This window comes from Hetaerina americana, unplaced genomic scaffold, assembly GCF_022747635.1.
Source record: "Hetaerina americana unplaced genomic scaffold, ioHetAmer1.1.p SCAF_10, whole genome shotgun sequence".
Lineage (NCBI taxonomy): Eukaryota > Metazoa > Arthropoda > Insecta > Odonata > Calopterygidae > Hetaerina > Hetaerina americana.
In genome coordinates this window covers 39,575,046-39,596,987 of record NW_027286070.1, presented here as the reverse complement: position 1 = coordinate 39,596,987, position 21,942 = coordinate 39,575,046, and the positions used below count along the sequence as shown (strand labels likewise).

The 21,942-nt window shown below is 35.4% G+C and overlaps 1 protein-coding gene across 1 annotated transcript in view; it reads right to left on the bottom strand.

Annotated features, from left to right (window-relative positions):
• The window catches only part of LOC139700311 (uncharacterized), a 74,580-nt gene that overhangs the window by 13,150 nt on the left and 39,488 nt on the right, over window positions 1-21,942 (bottom strand). The window contains exons 17-27 of the mRNA XM_071598951.1: window positions 16,543-16,762; window positions 14,830-15,042; window positions 13,042-13,240; window positions 10,686-10,855; window positions 9,341-9,666; window positions 7,322-7,538; window positions 5,164-5,498; window positions 4,846-4,957; window positions 2,321-2,427; window positions 2,058-2,204; window positions 1,030-1,263 (exon numbers count right to left, since the gene is read on the bottom strand). Coding sequence (XP_071455052.1) covers window positions 1,030-1,263; window positions 2,058-2,204; window positions 2,321-2,427; window positions 4,846-4,957; window positions 5,164-5,498; window positions 7,322-7,538; window positions 9,341-9,666; window positions 10,686-10,855; window positions 13,042-13,240; window positions 14,830-15,042; window positions 16,543-16,762 — 2,280 coding nt within the window. The remainder of the gene's footprint in view (window positions 1-1,029; window positions 1,264-2,057; window positions 2,205-2,320; window positions 2,428-4,845; window positions 4,958-5,163; window positions 5,499-7,321; window positions 7,539-9,340; window positions 9,667-10,685; window positions 10,856-13,041; window positions 13,241-14,829; window positions 15,043-16,542; window positions 16,763-21,942) is intronic.

The following is a 21,942-nucleotide window of genomic DNA, read 5'->3' as shown; positions in this document are numbered from 1 at the left end:
GAAGGAGAAATACTTTTCTGCCAATGTATTTTCTCTACATCAAGTTCTCAAATTAGATTACCCATGGCATTCATTCTCATAATGAAAAATTTGACTTCGTACCATTATGAATTCTTTTTACTTTACTAAGGGCCTGAGCATGGATTACCAACTTTTGTTTCCAGCACACTGAAATCCACTGGTAATGGCACTACTGATTAATTGTTTGTCCTTGTAATTTATTTAGCACATTGATAATTCTTCATTTACCCAACTGTCATTTCATGCAAAATGATAATGCTGCCATCTACTATCCATTGTATCTATTTTATATGCCAATATATTTAATTGTTTAAATTAAATGCAGGTCTTCTGTGTTACCACACCAAAATTTTAAATGTTTGAATATTGTTTCAAAGTGAAAGAGTGATCGGATTTCATAATGGTTTGTTCCTAATAGTATTAAAATATCTACAGAAGTATTTATAGAGAAAAGTGAATCTAGTAACGAGTGCAGCGACTATTCAAGTGATTTGATTCATTTCAAATTGCTCAGATTACTTGGGGAAGTTATGGATTTGAGGGGCAATTATGGAGTGAAAGCAATTATGAAGTCATGAAGTTTTGTTTACCAAAAGCAAGGAGGATTGAGAAAAATCCGACATCATTAACATTGGCATACTCTCAAAGAAAGTTACCTCACACAAAATTTAGTCATTCATCATATATCTTATAAAACAATACACTGAAATGGGAACTGAAGTGCTTTATGTAAAGAGATCCCCTACCTACAGGAATTGGACATTGGCCAGATTATTAAAAGCAGCTCCTGATTGATAGCTGCTGCAGTGGATGCCCTAGCTACTGTACCTGCTAGTCAACTCCCTGTGGTTGTTTTCTATTTCTATTGTATACCAACATTTTGTAGTTGGCCCTCACATCACTTAATCTCACTGAGATCAATCACAGGTTAGTTTTAGGATCTTAAATGAGATACACTGTAACTCAAATATGATTGCATACCAGTCCTATTAGATAACTAAAACAAACCTTGTTTGCTCTTCAGGAACTTGTTGAGAGTCTTGACCTGGTGCTAAAGGAGCTGCATTTTCCTCATGGGAAGCCACATTAATCACATTAGGAGGACGAGAAACTGTCAAGAATTTTGATCCCCCTTCAATTAGAGTTAGCTGCACAACACCTGGCTGTTCCTCTCGAAATAGGACTTGTTCCAAAAGTCTGTTCCACACAAGAACATTCCCAGACTCAGAGGACACAATGTACCTGTGTATGATGAATAAAAGGGAGATTTATTTTGATCATTGAGACACTGAGATGGATACTATATAACAACTAACCTATCCATTCTGATAGGAGGTCTTTTGCTGACAGACTAGTGTGCAGCAGCTAATGGTATTGTAGTAATGCAAATTCTAAACTTTCTTCTAAATTTGAATCATCCCCAAAACAGTTAAATTTTTAGCATTTATGCATTATAGGCATTAACCAAAATGATAGGCCCTGCTCCCTGGGCTAAGTTGTGATAGCTGAATTAGGAATTATGTATACATACTTCAAGGAAAGTAGATTTGTTTTTATTTTACACTACTGCTCAACTTGGGGTCAATTTGAATGTTGAATGAGTTTTGCAGCATTCACAATTGATATGGGTGACTTTCAGGAGCTGCTGTTAGGGAAATATTTGTCCACAATTTCACATCAATTGTAGGATGCATCATCAGGAACACTTTTCCTAGTGGTACAGCCCACAATATGTAGATATGAAAGGTTAATATATTGCCAATTAAAATGCAATAACAGCTAAAGGTCATCTGTATTTAGGATCAATTTTATGTTCTATACTAAAACAGATGCCTCTTTTTTTTAATATTTATACTTAAAGAGTGGAAACTATGATGATAAAATAATAATTTTCAAATTAACACGAAGAAGTGTTTTCTTAATAAGTAGGCACTAACAACATCAAAGCACAAGTCAAAATACATGGGAATAATAATTTTGGAAAGGAATATTTCTGCCACAATGATCCTATTTAGATAAATCGCATGGCAACTTACTTTCCATCCGGAGTTATTTGTGCATAAGTCACAATAGCCCCCAGGGGGCTGTCAGCAAGATGCGACATCAAACGGCCAGTTTTAATGTCCCAAACTCCAACACAACCTCGAGTGACAGTGACAACTATGCCAGCTTCTTGGGATAGACTATAAAATACATAAGTAGTTACAGTTAGTTAACGCAGGAATCAAAATTTTCTATCTAGTTATGTGATTCAACTGCAGGTTTTATAATGTCCAAAACAGGAAATCACAGCAGATACCTTATTGAGTCAATTTGAAGTTCATGCCGATCAATAACATGGACTTGCTCAAATATATTATTTACATTCCAAACTTTAACTGTTCTGTCAATTGATGATGTGATGACCTGGAAATGAAAAGGAATCATTTAGCTGCATCTTTAAAACACCATGAAAGTAATTACATAGTAATCAAACAATAAAGAATAAATGCTTGTTTAAAAAGGTAGCTGGATGTTGATAGACAGTATTTAGTAGAAGTGGAGGATTGGTTATTAGATTGAGCAATTTTACTCTTTCCTCTCAAACTGTAGTAGGGGAGACATGAGGAGAATTGTAATTGAAAGATACATTTGTTGCAAGAAAATTTATTACTGGTACTGAGAATAAAGAGATGAAGAAAAGATTAGTTAAGATTTTAATTAGTATTGAGCCATGAGTAGTTAATGAGCCATGGTTCTGGTTTTTGAGGAAATATAATAAGCCTAGATAGGAGGCTTTTAGATTTGGTTATGGTAGAGAATGGAGAAAATATATTGGGCCAAGAAACTAAGTTATAAATAGGGTGGATGAAGAGGGAAAGTTAATGGGGGAAATCTGAAAGATGCATAGAAAGTCTAAGGAAGACATTTTGAAAGGTAGCAGGATTTTTCAGGCTATTTTAGAAGGGAGAATGTTGAGGAAGCAGGGTAGGGGAAGGAAGAAAGTTGGCTTTCTAGACAGCTTGAAAGCTGACAGAAGTTATGAAGAAAGGAATAATGTTGGATAATGAAAAAGGAAAGTCTAATGATACCTAGAAGTCAATAGCCATTAGGAAATGGCAAAAACTTATCTTGAAATAGGCAGAATGCTTTGAATGACAGTATGTATTGATGCTTTGCTATAAGATTCCATTGATTTAAGGTATTTAATATGATACTAATATTTTATTTCAAATGTGATCTCTACTCCTTGCAATTGCATGAGAAGTGATAAATGTGTATTGTAGTTATGAGAAAGTACTTTGACTGCTGTTGAGTATTAGAGAGGACCTATCTTCAATCCATGGTATTTGAGTCATGGAACCTAACACATTTGAGGTGAGATCTTCTCTAAGGAATTAATCTTACAGTTGATGATTACCTCTAATTTATTTCAACAACTTTTTTATCCTTTAAAGGAGAATTTTTTCATAGGCATATCCTAATTTAAAAATGTATGAATATCCCTAGACTTTAAAAATTTCCAAATATACGAGGGTCATCCGGAAAGTAGTACCCGTTCGTGCCGCATGAAGTGCTGACGACGCGAGTAGCCGCTGGACGAGGTCAGATAGCTTCAGTGGCTTGTCTGCCTTCTCTGAGCCAAGTTGCGTGACGCTAGCATTGCCTGTGTTGTTTCTGTGATTGTTTACAATGTTTAAAAAAATTGAGAACGCCGCCAGTTGTGAAGTGAGGGCAGTGATTAAATTCCTCAATGCAAGAAACGTTCGCCCATGTGATATTCATCGCCAATTAAAGGAGGTGTATGGAGACAATGTAATGGACGAGTCGTCTGTTCGGCGGTGGTGTCGCAACTTCAACATGGGGAGGGGGAACACACACGACGATGAGCGTTCGGGGAGACCGTCTGTCATTACAGACCAACTGGTGAGCTCAGTTGACGAATTCGTGAGGAACGATCGGCGCGTCACAATTGATGACATCTGTGAGCATTTTCCCAATGTTTCTCGAACAATTGTTCATGAAATTGTTAAAAACCATCTGCATTATGCAAAAATTTGTGCAAGATGGGTCCCTCACGTATCTCAATGAGCTGGCGGCGAAGGACTATGCAGCAGGAATACAGAAACTTGTCACACGTTATGACAAATGCCTTAATTTGCTTGGAGATTATGTTGAGAAGTAGTTTAAAGTATCCTCTTTCAAATAAAATTTTTTATGTTTGTTAATATTTACTTTTGTGTCTTTATTTCACGAACGGGTACTACTTTCCGGATGACCCTCGTACTATTTATTCATTACCAAATATAGAACACCATTATAGTAGCTCCTCTATATTTTGTAACTTGAATTTTTTGTTGCTTTCTTTCGAGCAGTGTTATATCACTTTATTCGACATAATTGTTGTTTTGAGCATATTTTCAGATGAAGGAACCATGCTATTTCCAGGTATTACCATCACGTAGGTTGATTGCTCAACAACTGTTTTGGCTCCCAGTCCTGGAGGTGTCTTCTGATCAGGGCTACTTCGACCTGAAGAGCCTCCAGGATTGGGAGTGAAACAGTTGTCGAACAATAAACCTACGAGATGGAAATTCCCAAAAGCAGAATGGATCCTTCATCAGAAAGATGTTGTTCAAGCTTTAGGATTAATATTTTCAGATGCATTTTGAAAAGTTCTAATGATAAATGGATATTTAATGGTTGCTGCTTAACTTCTTACCATTTATTACGTGGCTAATATAATGAATCACATTCATATGTTATAAAAATATTACATTGAAATGATAGAGAAAATATCAATCAGGTTAATTTTAATCCCTGGACATCATTAAAAATATTTACCGAATTCCAGTTGCCAACAGTCAGCGGTTCAAGAGATATTATTCTACCAAAGTGTGCATCTAGCACCTTCATCAATTCTCCATTTTCCAGTTTCCAGACATAGAGATTTTTCCTAAAATTATAAGAGTCAATTCAATCCTTATTAAAAATAATGAAAAATATTGTTCAACATTAGCAAATGGATAATAAAATAAGAATTAAAGAATTACCAACACTGTGACACAAATATGTATTTGCGGATGATTTTACATTCAACTTCTGAATTCTGCATTGGTATGTGTGTTAATTTGCTGGTAATGGAAATTCAAGTCAACTCACCTGACGCCTGCAATAGCAACATCCCGGTTGGCTGAAACAACCACAGAATTTGATTGGAGGAGGCGTGTAGAAATGTTTCTCACACCATATGGAAGTGGCAGTGCAATGACACTTATTGGAACATGTGCAACCTGAGTATTAGTGCCTGGTTTCAAACTAGAGAAGTTGTCCTCCTGATTCCTGCTGAGACCTCCATCTACATCCTGCCATACCACAAAACCATAAGACACAGTTCCAAGCAGTGTGGCTTCTTCTTTATCAAGTTTCAGCTGCAGTAGTGCCTGCTCATCTTCAACTCCTGTATCTTTACCCTGAGCTTCCTCTGACTCAGCACCCTAAGGATAAAAGTGGTCATGGCTCTTAATCAGGAAATCAATAGGAATCATAACTCATAAGTATTTTCTTTGATTGCAGTCGCAACTTATAAGTATTTTATTTGCCAAATTAATTTACAGCATATTCAGGGTAAGGCAGAATGGACTGCCTAGTTTCAAAAAATAATTGTAGAGTGGGCAGGTGAATTAGTGGAGTGGGAGTAGTGGCGTTAGCTGGGAGAAACTACATATTTTTTATTAGTTACCATGCAGTGGTCTGGTGAGCATTTGAGGCTTTGACGTAGAAAAAACAATGATTGTGTCGTGGCAACACAAAGGGCTTTTTGTAGGGGGTTTAGTTTGACTCATCATGACAGGGTTCCTGATGCTTAAACCATTAGGCAATGGATTACTAGTGTATGGGCGACAGGATCTGCACTTCCAAGAAAACCATCTGGGTGACCTAAAAGTGTGCGGACACTTGAAAATATCATGGCAGTGCATCCATTGATCAGTCTCCATCATGCTCTGTGTGGAAACATGCTGCTGCTCTTGGAATATCGCCCAGAATGGTAAGGTAAAGTTTACACTCTGACCTTCACTTACACCCTTAAAAGATGATGGCTGTTCAAGAATAGAGTTCAGAAGACTGGTTGAACCATACAGATTCTTGGATTACAATCTTAACCTCTGTGCAACCTGACACTATTCTGTGGTCTAGCAATCAAGTGCATTTTTACCTCTCCGGCTTAGTAAATAAGAAAAATTGTCATTACTGGGCGACTGACAACCCCCACTAACTTCACCAACACCTCTTCATAGACTCAAGGTGACATTTTGGTGCGCTGTATCCTCCGTAGGCATTATTGGGCCTTACTTTTTTGAATCTCGAGGTTCAACTGTTACTGTGAACTGTGTGCTATTTTGAGATGCTGGAGAACTTTTTACTCCCCAAAATGGAAGAGTATTGTGAGAAATATAACACAAAAGCCTTTTGGTTTCAACAGGATGGTGCCATGGCTCATACCGCCCATCATTCACCCCAAATCCTGCAAGAACAATTTCCAGGCCACCTGATCTCCTTACAAGGGGATTTTCCATGGCCCCCTTGCACCCTAGATTTGAGCTAATATGATTTTTTCCTGGGGAATATCTCAAAGCTGAGGTTTACAAAGTTCAACCAAGTATCTTGGAAGCTCTTAAGGAGGCAATTACAGATTTCATCCACAATATTGTGTACACAATAAATTAGGAAAAGGCTTGACCTCAGGTTTCCATTGCTGTTGGAAACTGATTTTTCTATAGTTATTTGGGTTTATTTTGCTTGAACTGCGGAAGTTTCCAACTCACAAATCAGCTCTTGATACCTATTATGTGCATATGTAAGGTCACACCAGTAAAAATGTGTGTTGTATTTAATAAATTAATGAATCAGAATGCAGAAAATGAAACTATAGAAGGATGAATGGCTCTTGCACATTGTTTTTCATTGACCACTTTCTCCTACACCAAATTGCATACGTGCAATTTACAAGCTATTTTTTGTATGAAGCACAAAAGCAATGGAGCAATTAGCCCCAATCCCTTTGAAATTATAATCCCTGAAACTACATGCATTTATTCCTTTAAAAGAGTTGAAAAGGTATTCTCAATGAATATTATTAGACAATCTTATCCAAATGCATGGAAAATTAACTTTTGAGTTCACTGAACTGTTCTGGGGCTGACTATATGCTGGTGAGAACCTTTTTTAACAATTGCACCAGTAATAAAAAAAATTAGGGAATTTTTCAATACTATTTTTGCCATGGTGGGTTGAATCACTATTCAGATAATACACTAACCTCATCCCACCCATTCAGTGAGGCATCATTCTCATCCATGTCTTCCTCTTCATCTTCACTCTCATCATCCCTCTTCATTCTTTTCTTCTTGAGAGGTAAAGGCAAGTTGCTCACAAATTCCCAGCCTTTCTCCGCAAGCTGATACTTACTTACAATATATCGATTTGGAGTTGCACAACAATACATAGTTGAATTATCCTTGGTCATCACCATGGCACTAAATCATATAAAATAGAAGTAGGGTGTTATTCCATGACTGGAAGTTTCAATATGTATCAACTCTGCAAGGTCAGTCTTTGCTCGATGAGGCTCTTATAGGGAAATAACGATTGATAGAAAAATATATGCATCCGATTTTTATAACTTTACTTTTCTAGGGCATTGCAATGGTGCAATGGCTAACATACAGGCTTCCCACCGTGAGGGCCCGGGTTTGGATCCTTGAGGTGGCAAATTTTTTTCAGTGGTATCCCAATCCATACTTGAGGCGCTTTGTGGAGAGCACTTTGAGTGAGTACGATGTCCATCCGATGGGATGTTAAACTTAACTTAAACCCTTTGTTGCGTTTCGCCAAGAGTAGGCTGATGCCAATGGCGGGATTCTCTCCACCCTTCCTTTCCCATTCATCCCTAATGATGTAATTGACCTTGGCCATCAGTCGCCTCCCCTAAAACTACTACTATATTTCAAGTTTATCCTGGATAACTTGAAAGACTAGACTAGAAACACAAACTAGCTTAATGTTTAACTTGTTAAGTTTTATGAAGTTATTATTAAAGACGGGGATCAAGATGGTGTGGGGGCTAATGCACTGGCTTTCCACCTTGAGGGTGCAGGTTCAAATCCCGGCAATGTTGAATATTTTTCAGAGGTATCTCGATCCCTACTTGAGGTGCTTTGTGGAGGGCACTTTGAGTGAGTACGCCGTCTGTCGGATGAGACGTTAAACTGCGGACCCCTTGGTGCCTTTCGTTAAGAGTAGGCTAATGCCGACGCCGGGTTTCTCTCCACCCTTCATCCTTTCCTATCCATCCCTTATGGTGCAAATGACCTCAGCTGTCGGTCGCCTCCCCTAAAAACTACTACTTATTAAAGACCAGTGTGGGAACACTAAAGGGTTCAGATGATGCCCTCTGAACATTATTGCTACAAGAGAATATTGTTTTAATTTATTTACATCTGAATCTGTACTCCTGCCACAGAACATGCTTCCTATTATGTCGAATGACAACACATACTGCCTATGATACCAAAACATTCATATCTAGCCTGCACTGATAGTTAACTCAGAGTATATCAATGCAATTTCTGAAACTGCGAGGCCACTGGAAAAATAATTAAATTCATGAAGTTCTTGCATACAAGAAAAGAAGACCTGCAGCTTCATTGCCATATGGCCATCTTGTAAAATCTGGTACCGTAGAGAGAGATTGATATTTAGCACGAAATTGAATAAAACATGGTGCGTTAATATTGAACCCATTACTTGCTTCATGGGTCTACCTCAAAGTAATTAAATATTAATAAACAAAACATTCTGCTAAACCCTCTATTACAAAAAGAGAATACATATTCAATATAATATAAAGTTTTGGGGGTTCCATACCCTAGGCACTAGTCCAAATGGCATAGATTTTAATTATTTCCTTAGTGGACTACATGTTTTTCTTACAATTGTTTTCATTTGTCGCCATAGAAAATTCCTTGGTGTCAAAATAAATAGTGATGCTCATTAATACAACACCAGAACCTCGAGGGACTTTCAGAATATTATTCATATTTAAGCCTTTTTAGCAGGAACTCTTATCTTCGTAGATATGACAGTTTTTATTTTCCCATGTAAATACCTAATGTCCCACAATTGAAATATTAACTACACAACTATCCTATAGGCAAGATATTTTATTCCACCTGTTCTATACCATAAAATGTATGTACTAGTACCTATTAAATAAGTATTATAATGATTGATGAAATTCCATGTAATGGATTTCTGTAATGTTTAGTTCTTTACTTGCCTGTGGAATGAGAAGGGTTCAAGCTCTACAGAATCCTTAGTAGTTTGCATGACCAAAAGTGGTGATTCCAATTCACCAGTCCAGTATACAAATCGATATGTTGTCAAAGATGTAAATTCCATATAAAGGAGAATATTTGCAATTAAAGTCTTTCCCTGGGAACTGTTTGTTTGGTCAGAATTTTCATTTTCTAGTTCAGACATCATAGAAATATTAGAATCTTTCTTAGTGCGCTGTTTCTTCATCTTGTGCACAATGGCAGCTGTTGTATTACTCTCATTTGCAGAATCTGTTCTCGACAGTATTTGATCATTCTCAGGGTTATTCTGAAAGAAAGAAACAATGAATAATAGCTTGGGCTACAACAGAAAAATGTTTGCCAATGATTTTTTTAAGGATTTTCATTTATGTTATGATATATGATTGTGTTAAATGAGTTGAATTGTTGGGTCTTTTCCAATACTCCTGAAATCATGGACCTAACAGTTTCCCTCCTAGATCAAGAACGACTTCCAGTGACTACTTCCAGAGCATGTCTACTGCTAATTGCCTGAGAAATTCTTTGAAATATCATATTATTGTAATGACACAACAATGACCTTGTTTCACATATTGATTTTTTATAAGAAAATTGGTGCAAATTATATAGTCCTAAACTTAATATCATCTATAATAGATGTCAATATACTCAATAAATTTTCTCAGCATGCATCACCGATAATATAACAGGGGCATTATAGAAGAAATAACACATTTCCATTCTTTGAGTCATAGATACTAATTCGACAAGGTATTGCTTTCTAAATAAATACCAAATCAATTGAAAATGTAACATTAAATGTAAATATAAGTCTTTTTAGAAATTTTATAGATTAAATAATTGAAGGTTTCTCATAAAAACTCCATTTTTATATTTATTTTCATCAAATTAGTAATGATACCACATTCACAACTACTCCTGCTTTGAATAGCCACTGGAGATAGGTGTAGGCTTTGGAGACAAGTGCTCAGCATGTGCATGATATTGTCAAATAGAGCCATCAGATTACATTTATAAGATCAATTGGATCTTGTTAAGTATTAATCACTCACTCTCAATGATATTGTTCGTTGGATTAATATAATATGTTGAAGTGCACATTTCCCCTTAAGGTCTAAATTTTTTCAATCCTGGGTCTTCATTGAATTATTCCAATTGATTAGATGACCCTTCAATTTGAAACCATTCAATGCAGGGTCCTTCCACATTGTACCTGGCCAGTGAGTTACTAAAATAATGCTCTACTCCAAAACAAGAATCATCAACACTTATTCATAAATGCAAGCATATCAATAAATGTAACACCTGTATCTGTATGTAGGCCTGTGAGTCCCTCTTGCTAAGCTTTCTTCCATGGGGATTTTGAGACTTGTTCTCGCTGGAATTATTTTTTATTTCTCCATTTTGTGTGGCATCGTCATCAGCAGAGCTTGTAGAAAGTATTCGCTCTGGATCTGGCCAATGTCCATTCTCACCTGTAGGAAGTAAATAAGAAAACACTTTTAGCCCAATAAGAACTTCAGAGATTCATTGATTGATCAATGATAATTCTTTCATGTCAACTGACATATCTATCACTTACAAACCATTCTAGTACAATGTTGAAACCATCTCCAGAAAAAAGATAACCTAAGTTAGATAGATGCATGTGTTTGTATAAAGCTGATTCTGAGGTTATCTTTTTAGTATAATTTAGTGTCTATGCTGTGCCCTGGTGTGCCATACTGGCAATTTATGATCAAATGTTCAATTATAATCATGAAAAAATTCTTTATAATTGTCTAAAGCATAATCACTGGCACTTGCAATTATCTGAGTACTTTTATAGGACAACCTCCCATGGATTATTTCCTCATTTGGCTTAAGGTTTTGTTTCCTTCATTAATAAGTGATTATCTACTGGGTTCGGTTACATTTTTCATTGACTCTGGTACCATACACTACTGTGATCCTAATTCTTAATAATAATATACAGCCTAAGTACCCTCTAATTAAATCATACATGCTACAATAATTCTTTAGCTCTGAATACATCCCTAAATTAAAATGTATGGTCTTATCCTTCCCCTACCTTACTTTCCTAGCATTCCAGCATTCTCCCTTCTATTAACATGTTCACCAGCTCATTGCGTCTCAGTATCATCTGTATTAATGTGCCCTGCCTTCATCAAATTTTGCCGAATAGCCAACCTTACTATGTGTAGAACTTAAATGTTTGTCTCCCCTTCCAACCATTTTATTTTCTTCATTCTTCTCATTGGATGGCAATATGAAATTTAGGCAATGTTTATACAGGCATGTATTTCATTCACAAAGTGGCCCTCTTCAGCACACTATAGGTAGCTGCACAGCAGCCGAGATGCAAACATACTAGGTACATCCACACCAGCAAGAGGGTTAAGACCCATTTTCCATCATTTTTCTAATGACCACCAATTAACTGATTGCCAAAGATATGAACTACTTGCCATCTAATAGTTCATTCAGAGCATTCCAAACAAGAGACCCAGACATCAATGTATTTTGCATCTTATTATAAGAAGTTTGGAAAATTTCAAGCGCCACTGGACTTCTCATATAATCATGCGATTCTAGTGCATGGTAGGATTTTTTTTAAACATAACAAACAAAAAGTTAAGAACTCAATGGTTCTCAATTAAAGAATCTTGTGAGACAAATTTTTCCATTAAGTCACATTCTTATTTGGTTATTAATTTTTTATTATGTCAACCAGTAAACCACCTTTCTGAAATCCCATGTATAACGGCATGGGATTCATTAATTAAATGACTTTTGCTATCAAATAGTAATATACCACAGCTGATTTACCTTGTATTTCCTTCAAAACAAAATGTTAATATTATGCATGAAAACAAATGAGTAATGGCATGCTTGAAATCAGGGGTAAAAATTACATAATCGTTCACAAATATACAATTCAAATTACTTATATGCACCTTCACATCATTTGCACCAAGTGCTCCAGGCCAGGGGCTAAAGAGGTTGGTGCACCCACCAACACGTTGAGGCAAGAATGAAGAAATGGAACCTAATGAGCTGATGCTTCATAGCATTGCATTAAGAACTGGAACATACCCAAGTGCTTCATATTATACTTCTATTTCCTCTTCCTTGATTTGGTTTATTTGGCAGATTGCTAGTATGACAACTTTAGAGCTTTGCTAATAGACATTTTAACCATAAACACATTACCAGAACAGAATGCACCCCAGCAATAGAGAGCAGCATGTGCCCAGGATTCAGGATCAATTTTCAACTTTTAAAGTAATCAATCCTTATTCTTGGCCTAGAATAGAAGTACTGGAGATTCAAACTGAGCCATCCCTTGTATGTGTGTAACTCTGCAATATGTAAATGCTTAATAGTGTACACTGGCTCAACAAACATTTCAAAAGAAATTGAATCTGTACTAAAATTAATGTAAAACCCTATGCTTTTGGTTGGGAACTGTTTTTAGTTTTTAATTATGAGATATTTTGAATTCGGCAGGATTGAAATAGCAAGGTTTTACAGTACAGCATAGCAGTGAGGAACTCCTGATAAAAATATGTATTCAATATCATGATTTTGGAAAATATATTTTATTTTCCCGCTGGTTTTCTTCATGCTGTAATAATGCTATCAAGAACATGATACATACTAGAGTTGGCCTCAACACCAGGAGGATTGCAGTACTTCTTCTCTTGAAGCCGACCTCTCATATCAAACTGGCACCACGTCCTTCTTCCATGGACAAAAAGGTGTGTGTTTAAGAGAAACAGTCCAGTGACTTGCTCTCCATCATCCAGTGGATTATCCAATATGACAAATTCATTGGTCAGCATATTCAAAAGTACAGTCTGCAAAATCATATAATTAGCACAAAAGTAAACGTGAGATTACCTGATACAAAAAGTATCAGTATTTAAGTTAATGAGGTAAAAATTAACATGATAAATGTAAATTGAGTTGATGTAGAGAGACCATTGGGCTCTCTCACTTATTTTTCAAGAAAGAGAAAATTGGAATTATTCAGACTGAAAAGTAAAAAGAAATTGTATGCTAGTCAGTAATAAAAGACTAAATCGCAATTGTAGATTTTAAAACAAAATCATAGGATCTTCTAATTATTGCTTTAATGCTCTAAGACACGCTGTGTGAGCTGTTGCATCTGTTACTAGCTGGTACGTAAGGCAGCTAAAAAATATGGTGTTTCATGGGAAATTGTAAATTCTGGTTTCTATTTTTGGTTTCACAGAGTATTCAACAAGAATTGCAAGAAATTTAATTTCAAGCTCTCCATTGAGCATCTTGAATTTATGGGTTATGCCATACAATTTTTATGGAGCCTTATTAGAATATCATAAGCATAAGATTCTTAAAGCATGCAATATAACCCAATGTAAATAAACACCTAAAAACACAATTCCATAATTAAAATTTCAATAACCAATTTTGTTTATTGTCTAAAATTCTGTAGGATCTGAGTGTATGACTTCATAAGCATATTTTATTGATGGTATCATTTTTGTTTCCTTCAGAGAGATTTTCAAAAAGATATATTGGCATTTATTCATCTGCCAAAATTATCAAGAACACATTGATTCAATATCCATAAAATAGTCACAATTTAGTGCAGGAGGACATACAAAGAAGCTGTCTGCACTGAATAGTCGAGAGTAGAGGAGGCTGGTGACCTTTATCTGTTAGCTCTGTGGGAGGTGGGAGTTGTGGTTGGGATGGTCAGTGGCTGGAACTGCTGGGATCTTTGAAAGGGGCCATTTCAAGTGGACAAGTGACAGTGCCATGTGATCCACATGAGAAGGCTTTTCAGATGTTTCATTATTTCCAGCCACTTATTAAAAACTGATAATGGAACTTATCAGAGATTTAGTATTAACTTCCACTGTTGATTTGTCTGCCAAAAATGAGGCATGGGCATGATGAGTAATCAACTAGCATTAATTTTAACTGCCTTAAAATTTTCAGAATGATGGATGGAATGAAGAATAGGATTTAGGAAATGATGAAGATAACACTAAATACATACATACTAATAAGTACATAAGAGACATATAATGTGCACATGAAAATATGGCCATAATAGCTCCGAACTTATTGGTATTCTATTATTTGTCATTTACATTAAAAACTTTCATCTTTTGCATTATTTTATGGCTAATCAGTGGTGTGTTGAATAGTAATATTTAAGGAAAGACATAATTTTTCTTTTAATATCATAATTTGATAAAATATTATTGTTATAACTATGAATCCCATTTATTATAGTCAAATCATAACTCTATTGCATGAACAATATAGCGAACAAGTAATATCTTTTCTCCCCTAAAAAAATTGTTGCTCATCACTTTACATCTAGCAACTGCATTTTTGATGTGTTAAATAATAATATCCACCTTTAATTAAAAAGTAACTATAGTCACTTTACCTGGTTGTTATTGGTATAAGCAGAGCCAAAACGATTGTCAGGACTTAGAACTAGCTGTTGCATTATTCCCTGCAAACCAGGATTCACATCTCGGGCAAGATCACTCGTTGACAAGTCCCAAGTGATGAATTTATTGGAGATAGAGACAACATACCTATAATCAGTTGTCAGTCTGAATCCAAACACTGCAAACTGATGCCCTTCCAGAGAGTACTGTAAATACAATCAAATATAATTTAATAGCATACCTAGAGAACATGAAATTGGATATTAATTATTATCCAACAATTTGATAGATTGTCACGAATTAATTTTTCGAGGGATATTTCGAACAATTTAGGATTGAAGTGAAAAATTAAAAAAGATCCAAAAGGGCTGATAAATATGGGCATTAGTAAAATAAAGTAGAATATGTAACATTAAAATATAGTCCCAAATTTATATGTAATTTTAAAAGAAGATCCTCATCATAATATAATGCCCTCTTGGAAATGATGATTACCAGTAGTGAATGAGAGATATAGTTCATTTTACATGCTAAATTATTATCCAAGGGTCTACCATCAATGATTTAACTTATAAGTTTTTCATGAATTTATGGGGAATTCATTCAGTTGGTAAGGTGATGTTGCAAGTTTCACTAAAATATTCGACCTGCAAAAGAATCCTGAAAGTGATAATTGAAAAAGGTACCCTTCGACTAGGACTGTCATACTGAGAATTTACAAGCAACATCAATCAACAGAAAGTGAAAGAGAAGTTTTTCTAGACACTAAAAGTTTAAGGAACTAAACTATACACTTCTTCTCAATTACAAAAATCATAGCCACTAAGATTTCACTGGTAATATGGACATAAAAGGTGACTTTAAGAGCATATGAAAAAGGAAAATATCAGCATCACTATAATGCTTATTTGTCACTTGGAGATTTATAGACTATTTATGCAGCTAAAGAGTGGGAGCGCCAGAATTCCCTACTGTCTAAAAGCACAAACAGCGGTCACTTTGACTGCAAAATGGTTTATCTTAATTTTTGTCCTTAAATAGAAACATTCAAACATGATATTTAATATGAGAAGCTGAAGCTTTACTGCCAAAAATTATTTCTTGGTAATTGGAAAAGACATTTCAATTCAAAAATATATTGCTAAATAAACATTATAAATAGGTTATAAATATTCAGCACTGTAGAATTTTAAGTTAAACCTTGTTGGAAACATGTTCACCAAAGCAGGAGGACAGATGTAGAATGAAGGCTTTTGAAATTTGGATATGGAGAAGGATAAAGAAGGTGAATTGGACAGAAAAGAAAACAAATGAGTAGGTGTTAAGTATGGCTGGGGAGAAGAGGGGATTGTTGGGAGAAATCCTAAGGACACGGAAATTATGGATGCAGAACATATTGATTGGCAATGGGATGTTCAGACTGTGATAGAGGGAAGAATTTTAGAAAAACGAGGAAGGGGCAGAATTAGGATAGGGATGTTGGACGGAATGAAGGGAGGAAGTATAACGAGATGAAGAGGGACTTGAGGAAGAGAAGGATGTTGTGTTTTGCAAGGAGAGACAGGATATTTACTTGGTAGTTGAGTCCATTGAAAACTTACCTTAATAATAATAATAAAATAAATATTGAAACTACTGTGGGACATGTTACCAACAAGAAATCATACAAGATCTGAAGTTTGTTCAGCTCCCCCCTGTCACCTTACCTTTAATGGCCCACCAGGTGTGTGCAGGCAGTGGAAATAAGGGATAAGGGCACAATGTTCTGTGCCTTCAGCATCACACTGCCTGAGCAGACTTCTTACATTTGGATTTGGTCCTATCTCAGGCAGCAACCTTCCAACTAGTTGAGGTGCCAGCATATCTGGGTATACTCCAAGGATAGCACCACCAAGACGCAATGCATCAGCAACGAGGACAAGCTCCCTGTTTTCCATAAATTAAGCACATTTGAGTAGTTTTAATCACTTCTCATGAATATTACTGATTACCTACAAGGAACTGATATACATAATTAATAATTAATTTAATGAAAACTGCTGTGAAATAGATTTATTTCTGAAAAATAAATTTAATTTGGACTGAAATGGAATGTTTTTTTGTAGATGTTCTCTTCAAGTGTAGAAATATTTATGCTTTGTTTAGTTAGTGAAAAAATTTGACAATGCAATAATTAATACAATATGCCTAATTAAATTGAAATAAAAATGTAAATATTGATTATGGAGTAATATGGCAAACTAATATTTGATATTAAGAGTCTGTCGTAAACACTAGGCATATATTTTACTATTTATTCGGTATTTTTGTATGTTTCAAAATAGTTTCACTTGTTTTACCACATACTATGATTAAGAATATGAAGAGAGATGCAAATCTAAAATGGTTTAAATGTTAATGGAAATTATGAAAGTTTCTATATAAATAAGGAAAAAATATTTTTAAATCATGCTGAATATGTATTAAAAGATTATTTCATGACAGATCGGTGATCAATAGATGTGAAAAAAAAAGTGTTAGCAGCAGGCTTGTTAATGAAGAATGTTAGAATGGTATAATAGTTTGAAATAATGACATGCCCAGAGGTTAAATACACTACTGATGATCTACAGGAAACAGAATTAGTTTGCAAAGAAGGAAGAAGAAAGATGTTAGAAGTGTTAGCATCACCTAGAAGGAAAGAAACAACACAGTGTGAAAAGATTGCCTGAATGCATCAAATTACAGAGGAAGAAAAAAATTTCAAATATCTCCTGTGGGATACATAACTTACCTTTCTCTCTTTCTTATTGTTTCCCTAGAGATTAGGTCAAAACAGAAAAAATAGGATATTTTCAACATCATCTTGTTTAAGAAACATTAATTTCTGGATGAATGATAATTTTACACAGAAAATGAAAGAATATAGTTATTTGTAAAAACAAATAGGAATATGCAGGATAATGTGTAAATAACTTTGTACATTCAAAAGTTTATGTAACATATATTGGAATTGAATACTTAACACCACTTTTAGAAATAATATCATATAAATATTCACCTGAAAACAATGTATTTAATTATTATTATATTGTTCTGTCAGGTGTGTGATATTGAACCAGGTCATAGAGGTACAGAGAAAATATAATTTAGGACATTATACTAAAATACCCTCTTCAAGGAATTATAACAATCAATACCAGATAAAATTTATAAAAATACACCTTATCTCCATGTGAAATCAAACTTATTATTCTTTAGTGTTCATAGATGGCCGTCTTTCCCTTTTTTGGTATATGTACTAACATGATCTGATGAAATCTTCAGGCTAAGCACCTCTCTCATAAATGGTACAAATTAGTCCATAAAAACTCTTTCTCCTTCATTTTTCTAAACCTTAAAGCAGCTCCAGGGGGATGTTGTCAACCTCATCTGCCTTGTTTGATTTCAACTCCCTTATTTAGGCGATTTTATCTTGCCATTGAGTGAGCCTGGACCTAAGCTATCCCTATCTATATCATATCTATGTTTCTTTCTATGACTAAGCTTGCTGGCCTAATGTCTTTGCCATAGAGCTCCTCTATATAAGTTCAAATAATAATTTTCTTGGCTTATCTTTGATTGATAGCATAGATTTTCCCATTTTACTTCCTGACAGTGTTTTAACCTTCCTGTAGAGTGCACCAATGTCAACCAACTTTTGTAAACTTTCCATATTTTTGCACATTGTCTTCTACCATGCTTTTTTACTCTGTTTGTTTTCCTTCTCAGTTCATTATTTTACTCTTTATATTTCCTTCTACATTCATCTGTGTTTATATTCTTCCATTTCCTTCTCTAGTCTATATTTTTGATCAATTTGTTTGTGATCTTATTTTCCTTGACCTTTTCCTATTTACTCTTCGCCTTGTTTTGCTGGCAACTATCAATATTCCTTTTTTGATACATTCCCATGTTTCTTCTATAGTACCCAGCTCTCTTTTCTCACTCATGATTTTATCTACAGCCTGCTGATTCTCATTTCTTGTTGTCCTGGTTAATGCTTCTACATTACATTTCCTAAACTGTCTTCCCTGTTTTATCCTTTTGAATTTGACATCCATTTCAATTCTTCTAAATTATGGTCTGAATCCACATCCGCTACCGGGAAACTGTGTTTATTAATCATGCTGTTCCTAAATATGCATCTAACCATAATATAGTCTAAGTGATATCTTCCTGAATCCCTGGGCATTTTTCATGCATACCAATGTCTTACATGGTGCTTGACCTAGTGTTCATTATGCTTGACCCCTGTCTCCTGAAGAATTCTATTGCTTCTCCCAGTGGTCATTCCTTGTTCCTAAACCTTATTCCCCAGCCTCACCATCTCTTCCTTCACCTACCTTCATTTCCAATCTCCCATCATTCTTTAATGTTTCCCTCCAGGAAAATCTACGATTATATCTTCTAACTGATTGTATACCCTATTGGCTTCTTCCTCCTGATGATTACTTGGTGGCATGTAGACCTTAATAATAACCAAGTCTGTTTGTTCAAATTTTTACTTTTACTAATAATATTCTATTAGTCGCTTGCTCTATGTTTAATATACTTCTTTCTACCTTTTTCTTCGATATTATTAATGCCACCCCTTGCCGCCTCTCTTCCCCTCCACTGTGTATTACTCTTGTATACTATCATTTCAGTAATCCCTGCCATCCTTTCTTCTCACCTCACACAGCCCTTAAGTAGCTACATTCCTCTGTTCATCTCTCGCTTTATATATTTTTCATTTTTCTGTCCTCAGCAGCATCCTAACATTCCAGGTCACTATTATAATTGACTTGGTCCTCTCATGTATCTTCTGTGCTGTTGCTGTCAATCTCTTTTGGCAAGGATTTCATGTGATGATCATCAAGGAAGCCTTGCCTCTCCCACTTCCAGGTATGATGCACAGCTGATTGTTGTTCTTTGTCCCATAGGTGCCAGGACTCATTTTCATTATGGTGTCCATCATAGTGGCATGGAATGAGCAACAGAGGTAGCTTCCCATTGCCTTTCTCAATAGTGCTATTCATATGATACCATCACTCAAATGGCCACCCCATTGGGGTCAGATGTCTTTGTAGCTGCCTCGCTGAGGAACAGTTGCTGCACAGACTACCTTTCATTTGGCCCTACCCTTTGACATATCTGGCAAGGGTGACCCTACCAGGAGCAAATATCATTCCTCCGGCCAGCACAGCTCTATGGGTCATCAGAACACACAAGCCCGACCACCACACCGAGGCTTTAGGGGAGGGGACAGAGAGTTTTCATTATTGAATGTTAATTTTTAATGAACATTTGCCATACATTTATGGTAAGTAAATCGAATTCCGCTTTTTATTAATTAAATGTGATATGAATACTGCTGAAATTGGGTGCATCTCATGATTAGAGTGGTGTAATTTATTTTGTTGGAATATATCAATCAATCAATCTTTATTCATCAAAGAGCAGCACTTGCCACTATAGATGTAGCCAAAAGAAAAATCTATAAATATACTTAACACTTACAGGCTACATTTCATGGAATTGTTTGATTTTCATATTAAATGAGTTATATTGAAATGTAATGAAATAATTGACTTTGTAATTCCACACACTTTATTTTAAAAAACACGACCCAGGTTTCGACGTTGAACGTCATCATCAGGTGGTCCTCATAGAAGCACGCTGGCTATATATACCTTCTGATCATAGGAGGGGGGTTGGTCAGAGAGGGAGGTTGGAGGGGTAAAAAGGTTACAATGTAGCTGGGAAGAAAAGAGAATTACATTTTTGACTTAGAAGAGTGGTAGGTCTAGGAGTGGGGAGTGGGAGGGATACAAAATTTCGTTGGCAAGATCATCTTTCTAATGGACACATTTCAAAATTTCTAACTGCTCCAAAGCATCGAACCTTTGACCCTTTTCTTCAAAATGAATAATTTTTGTCACAAAGTCACTGTTGTGGTCACTTTCGATGAGGTGCTTTGCAAAGAGGGATGTTATGTTCTTATTCTTTACACATGTTTGGTGTTCTTTAATTCTTTCTTTAAATTTCCATCCTGTTTGCCCAATATATTTTGTGCTACAATCTGAGCAATTTAACTCATACACTCCACTCCTCTCGTTTTTGGGGACTTAAGTCTTTAGTGTGAGAGATCAGGTTCTTAAGGCATGAACCACTGTAAAAGGCACATTTAATTTTTTCTTGAGGAAAACTTTTAATTACTTTTTGAGAAATAGTCCCAAGATATAGTATTCTCCACCATTTGGCAGTGGGATCTTTTAAATGTTTGGGGTTGTAAATGTGGCTTAAGGCTAATTTTGCAAGTTTATTCCAGTAAAGTTTATTTATTAGATCATCTGAATAACCATTGTTTACTACTAACGATTTAATTACATTAAGGTAAAAATAAAGTGTGTGGAATTTCAAAGTCAATTATTTCATTACATTTCAATATGTTACGCAAATTCCTTAAAGTTACGCCTGAGACAACAAATTTTTTTAAAATGAGTTAGCAATTTTCTACACACTTTATTCCACAGTCCAACGCCGACTTGTGGCATCATCAGGTGATGATGCCACAAGTCTGTGAAATAAAGTCTGTGGAAAATTACAGACTATTTTAATATGGACAACATATAAATACATACATGTACATTCATTACCAAGGCAAATAGATCCACATGTATTATAATATCACTATTCATAAGTCCAGTCAAAATTATTCACTTAAAGAATACACAGGGTTTGGAATCAACCAATTCTCCATTATGTTTTTGAACCTATTATAGCTAGTCTGTCTTGCAGTATGGGGAGGTTTGTTACAGATTTTTGAGGCGAAGTTATCCAGCTGGTTGAAGGTTTTGGGCTATCTACATTGGGTGATGTCTAACATATTTCTTGACCTTGTATTATGGCTGAGTATATTACCACTAAATACATAGTTGTTTATATTATCTTTTACATGAATTGATAGTAAATGTATAAGTTAAAGACTGTCATCACTCTTAACCTTACAAATACTGGATACCAGTGATCATGATTGCCAGAGCTGGTTGTAATCCTGACTGCTTTCATTTGTAACATAAGCCGAGCTTTTGTGTCACTTGCAT